This window comes from Papaver somniferum, chromosome 2, assembly GCF_003573695.1.
Source record: "Papaver somniferum cultivar HN1 chromosome 2, ASM357369v1, whole genome shotgun sequence".
Taxonomy (NCBI): domain Eukaryota; kingdom Viridiplantae; phylum Streptophyta; class Magnoliopsida; order Ranunculales; family Papaveraceae; genus Papaver; species Papaver somniferum.
Window position 1 is genome coordinate 110,790,169 of NC_039359.1, and position 8,620 is coordinate 110,798,788.

The following is an 8,620-nucleotide window of genomic DNA, read 5'->3' on the forward strand; positions in this document are numbered from 1 at the left end:
GCCTTTCATTTTCGCAGAGAACAGTCTGCTTCATATTCAATTCCAAGGATAACCTCTCGATCTCCTCCTCTTTCCGAGCAATGAAGTCCACAGAGGGAACTTCTTTTGTTTCATCTGGTAGCTTCTGGATTTTAGAAAACCCTTCATAGAACCAGGAAGCATTGAATTAAAACTTCATAAACACATCTCAGTGGAACTCCAAGTTTGAAATCACCTCCTCAGTGCACCCAGTCACACTGCTCATGACATGAATGGAGGATAAAGCTTCTTCGACACGTCGGACCAACAGGCAATACAACCTTCAACCTTCTGTAAGCGGTTTCACTGAAGCAGCAAGAGAAAAACCACCGAGATACAACATCATGCGCGTCCAAAATCGCCCACTTAAAATCCAGTACCACATGCACGACTGCCACAATGATAAAACAACGTCCAAGATATTCCATATCTGGCTCGACGGAAACAACATCTATGAGGTACGCTTTCAGAATTTTGTCTCCCGTAGAAGAAGTAGTTGGATTACCAAAAGATGTTGTGCCATGAACTTAAGAGGTACACACAGACTCTCCATGTCAAGAGCTTCATCATATTTTCATAACCTATTAGTTAAGTCATTCGCATGAGGGGACTTATCTACTCCTCAAAGACACGATCCAAAGATGATAAAGGCAAAGAGCGTCGCTGGAGACTGCTTAGCACTACCCATCTCAAAGATGTTGAATTTGGAGAGACGCAAGCCCGATGTCATTAAGATTCCAAGATGCACAAAGACGTAGACATATTCGAGGGAGCATATGTGTTGTTTAAATACCAGCGACATGCATGGATGTCTATGAAACGCAACGTAGACGCAAAGAAGGCCTCGTGATCAGCAACTCGTACGATCCTCGTCAACGTTGGGATCAACTTCAACTCTCTCCCACATTATTTATTCAGAGACCCAACGTGACAACATCTATCAGGTTGAAATCTCAATAGATACTCGTGGACAAGGGACTGTCTCCCTCTTCTCCATTCCATGAGGGAACATCAAGGAAGCTATCGGTTCCATCGTCAGCTTCTCCATCAAATAATGAGACGCTCTCTACCATTATATGAAGACTTCCATCGTGCAAGTAGCTACCACGCCTCTCCCTGCCAGTCTCTTCAGATCACAGCTGCTGCCAAGAATTGTTGTTGCTCGCCAAAATCTTCACCATAGCAACAACCACTACGAACAGAGGTAATCCGAACTTCTGCATATTTTTCTTTCCCATGGAGAAGTAATAAAGTCACCGGTACGGAGGCGAGATGGTGATATATTTACTATGGTAAACCCATCGACCATACAAGATAGAGCTATGTAACTCACGCTTGGGGACTGAGACTCAGTATGAAATTCCTTCACCGTCAGTCAAGGACTTCTTCAACCACAAGATAAACAGTCAATCAAGAAGCATATAATTTGCAAGAAGAAAGTCAAACTGAAAGAGAAGATGCTTCAACACTCTCTCCGGAAGAAGCCGTTTCAACGCACGATTCAGAAGCCGCTTCAACGCACGCTCTCTCCTGAAGCCGCTTCAACACCTTACCAACAAATGCAATGGAAGTACGTCTTTCAAGAGAAAATAAGCTCGGGATAATTACACCTGGGGACTGCCATCACAGGATTCTTTCACGTCCCTCAACCGGTTTATTTCTAATATCAGTGATCATCACTGTTGAAGCTTTACGAACCGCATAAAATTCTCAACATGAAGATGTACATGTGCATCAAAGAATCCAAAGTACAAATCGGAGATGTTTTCATGTGTCCAGCCACGCCGTCGATTCTGAAGTATAACTGGAGACTTATCATCGCATCCCATTCCGCACAACCATCCAAGATTCAGAAGACGATTCAAAGGATGTTGCTTAAAACGGAGTCCTTGAAGACTTGATAGCGACACGTCGACAACGGAACGCCTCTCAGCTTGTCTACCTCACTTAACGGCTCCGGAGGATTGTGCCCATACAAGCATCCCCAACATATCATCATCATAATCAGAAAGAACAAGATGACTGAAAGAAATCATCAAGTATCCAGTACATGCTTCTTAGGGAAAGCGTCATTCAACCTGAAGTGCAGATGCTTCAATGACAAAACAACCTCTCAATCACCACCTCATTGTGCCTAGATCCTAGGAACAAGTTTCGCCATCTGTAATTTTCATATTTTGGGGAAATCCTTTCACAGAATCAGGAAGCAGCGAGCTAGTGTACGCGGTACTCCCAGATTGCAATTAATTCTTCAGACGTGTCCAATCATATCACACGCGCTATTAATTGGAGATAGAGCCTCCGCACCTAACAAATATGACTCATGTATCTCCTGTTCAAGGAGGTACAACATGCGTGATATAAAAAATGGAAGTTATAGCACGAATGAGGGATTATTATTCGATCAAGCCCTGGCTCCAGCCGCATGAAACAAAGACTATTAAACATAAAAGAAGTGTCGTCAATGCCAGGGCCAATGGTGCCTTCACTAGAATCCTCTCCAGGAGATGCTTTAACGTCCTCTCCGGAAGCCGCTTCGACGCCCTTCTCGAAAGCTACATCAATTTTCTCTTTGGGAGCTTCTCCAACATATTTTTCAGAAATTGCTTCAGCAGCCTCTTAAGGATATTTCTCATGATAGCGCTTGTCCACATCAGAGTCGAGGATTATGACATCATCATGAATGATTTGAAATCCCAACCAACCGTAAACCTAATCTACCTGGGCCAACCAACATCATGCTAGGGGAACGCTCACCTGGACGCCTCTTGAACGTGACATGTTCCAAGGAAAGGCCGACCCCATCTCTCCTGGTAACATCTAAGTTTGTTTCATAAGTTTTATCTTTAACTGTCACCATCTAGTGCTTACCCCGCAATAGTGTAACTATTACGTGCTAAGCAGGGAACTTAATGTTGATGGTGGTTTTTAGTTCAAGGATAAAATTGTAAAACCAGTATTTAATGCACTGTCACCCTGCAAGGGGTGAAACCATTTGAAAAATGACGAGTGCAAAAAACCTCCTCGTTCATTGAGCAATTCAATATATGTGAAATTCACTCGGAATGGTGTGCGTAGCAGAAATCCCAAAATATTATGTGAATTCCTTCTTCTACTAGCATTTCCCCTTAATGCATGACCCGCCTAGTATTTTTCCGTGCTATGTTCTCAGTCGAACTCTCATTATTGACATGACATGACGATTAAGTGTTCACTCTCAGCAGAGTAGGACGAATCTCTCGAAGTGCCAGTATTAAGATATGCATGAAAATACCCACACAGGCTACATCACTCTCTGACAAAGAGATGTTCGTATCGACGCACCTTTAATTAAAGACAACTCGGTCGAACATGTTTAATTTCTTTAAGGGAAATATAAACTGTCCATATCAGTCTCAGAAACGATCACGACCATAAAGTTTGGCCGCTCAATTTAACAAGCCTAACCAAACCCTGGCAGGAATAGGCAATCATCATGATGACCAACGGTAGGCCCACTAATTACCTAACCGACCAAACATTACCCATGCATCTTCCAGCGCTGTCAAACGCCAACCCTAAGTAGGGTGGTCGCGCTGTTTGGGAGAAGCTCGGTCGAGCATGGACTGTCCAAGACGGTCTTAAAATCAACACAACCGTCCAACTTCGCCAGCTTGGTTGGAAGGATTAGATCATACCATGAATAATCAAGGAAACACTGACATGCACACCGGCGGCCCTACTTTCTCCTTGCTCGAACGACTTGCCCATGGTGGGGCCATTGGGCAGTGAAACGCTTTCCCAAACAATGACAAGTGTGATGTTTCCAAACCCTAAATTGGGTCGCGGAAATACACTGATGTCTTAAATCGATCACGACCATCCAACTTATCCAGTCTATTTTGATGGCTTAGATCGCGTCTAGGACCATCAGGAAGGTACGCATACGTTCACCGTCAGCAAAACATTGGCCCCACGTGATCGATCTCCCCAAAGGAGGCCAACTGTGTACCAAACCTATTGGTCAAAGTCGCGTGGGCGTGGCTATTTCAAAACCATAATTAGGGTTTGCAGCAACACACATATGTCGTAAATTGATCGTGACCATCCATCTTCACCAGCCTAAACAGACCGTGTAGATATAGACTCAATAGGTCCCAAGGATGTCAACGTGATCATCGTGGTCCAACCTTTGCGTGTGACCGTCCAGCTTATCAGATTAGGGTCCGGCGCCTTGAAACGCAGGCCCCAAAGGTGGCATGCCACACGACTTTAAAACCCTTTGCGGCGATATATTTCTGTCGCAAATCGATCACAACCACTCATCTTTGCCGGTCAAGTTGAGTGGCCTATATCGAATCTTTGTGGGACCGGGAGGTGTAGGCATGCACGCCAGTGATCCGTCTCCACACATGCCCGATCGGCCCACTCAAAAATAGCGCCAATGCTTGGATTCGATCAAGTCAAAGAGGGATGTTTGCGCACCTGTAAAAACCCTAAATTCTTTCAACAGTAACAAACATGTGTCGTAAATCATCTCGTCCGTCCAACTTCTCCAGCTTGGTCGGACGACTTGGATTAAAAACTAGGCGATCAACGGAGTGCCGCAGTGATTACCGTCCGCCACTCTGTCACATGGAGTGATCGACCAGATGATTTCCCGTCGTGCGGCCTCCAAACGATCACTCAAAGATGGTCGGATGTGCTGCCATTTTAAGACAATTAATCCGCGACTTATTCAATCAAGCTTTAAAACAACGATGCTTCTTGTATATCGATTGTTTTGAGCTTCTTTCTTAAAAGCGATGCATTACATGCATCGAGCATGCACGATATTTCATGAATATCAATTCCATAAATAACTTAGTTATTTAACCTAATAGCACCGTATGCCATTTCATGCGCGCGGGTCCCACGACTTGACTCACTCATTCGAGACATCAAACATGTCACAAACTGGTAGATACTTACTGAGGTATTGGTCTTGCGGTTTACAGCGTGCAGCGTGCAACGCCGCCCATTACGAGAACGTGGAAGGAAATGTGGAAGGTTAACGGTGATGAGGGAAGTGGGCAAAGGCGTGATCGTGTGACAATCACCTACATGACCCCCACTATTCCATCACTCAACTTCCTCTACTTCCTACGAGATGAGGATTGCGCTCAAATGGCTTATATAAATAGGTTCTTCAACCTATTTTCAAACAACACGAGAAACCAAGTTGTTGTTAACACTGTATCCAGAAACACCCAGAACTGATAGCTTACATCATGCTAGCCAGTTCAACATTCTGATACAAGTCATAAACAGCCAACACCTTCACAATCTCAGCACCTTATTCGCTTCCCTCCCTAAGATCAACCTCATCTCCTTCACTTTGTGACCGAAGCAAGTCTTGAACGGCCATGTCTTGGTTTAGGATAGAATTTTACAGATTGATCTCTAGAATCTAAAGTACTCCCGTGCAGTGCATTTGTTTAGGGTTTAGATTCGTTTCTCATCCACACACACCCGAATTTACAAAAACCAGCAGAAACAATTTTCACCCTCAAACAATTGGCGACCACAATGGGAGATTGATCTCTCGGTTGCAAAATCAGTTTCTCAATATTCATTCCCGTTTTCTCAATTTCAAAAGGGTAGATCTTAGATTCAATTCAATCGTTAGATTCAACAACCAATTTCAATCCCGATGTTCCATCTACTAAGAAGCTTCACAAAAATGCTTTTTCAAGAAATGCTATTGGAAATACCTTGGATGGCTGAGCACCACTAGATCTCCCAGATGAAAGGACCAGAAAGCCGCGTGGAGACACAAGACGCGACTACTACTTGGAAAAATGTAGCGGCTTCTCTCGAGATCCGGATGGAACAATCACCTTTTCTGCGACACCACAAGTGTTGTATGGAGCAAGAAATGCCTCGAAGGGTCCACACACAGAAAGACGAAGTGAAGATTCGCGTAGCCGTTGTTTCAGTATGGAGATAGTCGACAACAAGTTCAACACCAGTAGAGTCATGGGAAGACACCTGCAGAGGTCACAAAAGAAAAGGTCTATCTCTATTCCACCACTGCTACCAATTTAAGATCAGGAGTATCCGCTATCACTTCATCAACACAATGTGTAGATCCATAATATGGTGTAATTCCGAGAATTCGTACATCTACAATAACAAAGGAGGCGTGAAATAATCTCAGACCCCCCATCTGCTTCGGCTCCATTGGTTAGGTTACCCATGAGGCTCGCTGGTAGGCTAACACGGCAACCTGTTCAATTAATGTAGTAGTACGTTGTTGGAGCTTGGCTTGTTAGGCTTCCAACTAGTTATGTAATACTCTTTACCTAATAATAATAATAATTTTAAAATTGAAAAAAGATTAATTATTTGGATAATTAATGATTTACAATAGGAGCAAACGCAAGTTTATAAATTAAACGCCTTTGCGTTTTCTACTCTTGGGGAACTTGGCGAAGATACTTTGTGTTTTTTCAAGCGCCTGAAGAATTGTATTGTTAATAACGATTTTAGTAGTGGTTTTGGTAATTTTATTTTTCATACATTAGGCATTGCTATTCAAAGAGGTGTTGGGGCCCAGCTTGTTGCTAGGTTACCAACTAAAGGCTTTGTATAAGTTTAAAGAACATGATATATATGGATTCTTATAGATATTTGTAGGCAAAATATGTATGTTATTATCTGATATCAGTTTTAACCCAAACCACAAGAGTTTCATGGATTCTTATGGACAATTTTTTTTTATCAGAAAATGCTATGTTTTTCCACCACCACTGCAAATCACCACCACCACCACATACCACCAACCAACACCAGCACAACCACCACCATCGACCACTTCCGCCACCACCAACCATCACCGCCACACACCAACCACCACCGCCCATGCCCACCACCACCACCACCACTGACCACCACCAACCATCACCGCCACCACTACACCACGCACACCAACCACCACCACCCATCACCACCTCCACCCACCACCTCAACTTTTGGATTTTCTTTTCTTCTAGGGAATCAGGATGACCCTGGTTTTTCATATATATTACTAATTGGCAATATACTTCAATTTTTAAAAATATAATTTCTCCAAAAGACTATCTAGTATAATCCACAATCATATATCTACAAGAATCTTAAAGATTCTTTAAGTAACATTATAAATCCACTAGATTCGTGCAAAACTAGTATCTAATTTTATCTAGATAAATTATGATCCAATACACCTCTGTTAGGGTTTTCTTCTAAATTAGGATTTTTTTTTTAATTCCTTTGAAAATTTTGTTTTGGTATTATCTGATTAGAGACCGGCATAATACAGGAAGTTTGTTGTTGTTGGTGGTGGTGGTGGTGTTGTTTTCTATAATCCATGTTTAGGTTTTTCTGTGGGTTGGAGGGGAGGTGATGAAATATAACGTCTTTTATCGAAATTTTTTACCATCCTTTTTTTTTTTTGTATTCTGCTGCTCTTCAATGTAGAACATAGACGAAGAAGAGGACGAGACAAGGATAAAGCAGAAATCATGGTTATGAGAAGAGTTAGAAATTATATTTTAACTCACAGTCTGTTGAAAGGAGGAGAAGGGGTTAGAAACTTTTTCGCTAATCCGGTTTGTGAAAATTTCACCACTAATTTGAGTTTTTATTCTCATAATCTTATAATGGTGTTGCATTGAGCTGATTTATCTATTTATTGTTATTATTATGCTCAGGCTGTAGTTAAGACACAAAATGTTTTGAAATATGAAGCTGAAATTGTCAAGAAGGGAGATCTCGCTAAACAAAAGCTAGAGGACCTCAAAGCTGAATTTAGGCGCCATCAGGTAACTGCTTCCTTTTCTCTTGCTGATATTAGTATTAGTAGCAGTATACTATCCTGTATCCATAATGTCAAAGCTTTGTAGGTTTGAACAGTTTTTATTTCCATTTAAAATTTAAACAACTGGTATAGAACATGACTTTTTCACCCTTAAAATTGTTTAAAAAGAAAACGAAAAGAAAGATTGAGCTTCACCACATGCTTTTATCTCGTGCACCATTTCGTGATGAATGCTAACACTTACTAAGTTGACGCTGAAAATTGCGTCTTCTTCAGAAACTTTCTGCAGAATGTAAAGCAAAACATGGTGCAGCTGATAAGTTTAAGGCTGTTATTGTGGGTACTGCAGTTGCAGTTTATGCTTATCATATCTCGCAAAAACATGCAAACTTACAGGCCCTTAAACAGGAAAACATGATGGCAAGTTCCCCCCCACCCCCTTCCATCTGATTCTATGCAACTTCGCACTTTGTAATTTTTCTAATGATTCATTTTCCTCTGTTGCTGCTATAGTTTTTGGAGCAGAGACGTGGGCCGCTTGCGGATCATTAAGTTATGTAGTTGAAGTTGGGGTCACCTGGATTCAAATTCTGGATTAAATGTCATGTGCTGTGTTATGTAAGTTATTACTAGGGCTTGACCTGGGCGTTTTCTCTTTTCTGAATGTGTTCTTCACTTCTGTTTTTAAGGTGTTGTTATACTTTTAAACCTCTTGTAATACTCTCATCTTTGTGACCTTCTCTCTGTCTGTTACTTTTGTTAATTAAACCCGTATACCTTTTA

At 41.9% G+C, this 8,620-nt stretch overlaps 1 protein-coding gene across 1 annotated transcript; it reads left to right on the forward strand.

The window, feature by feature from the left end:
* Positions 1-7,430: 7,430 nt before the first annotated feature.
* LOC113353798 lies at positions 7,431-8,620 on the forward strand. Its single transcript, XM_026597291.1, has 4 exons — positions 7,431-7,628; positions 7,731-7,841; positions 8,114-8,257; positions 8,351-8,620. The coding sequence occupies exons 1-4, from the start codon at positions 7,542-7,544 to the stop codon at positions 8,387-8,389; spliced, it is 381 nt and encodes a 126-aa protein (XP_026453076.1). The 5' UTR covers positions 7,431-7,541; the 3' UTR covers positions 8,390-8,620.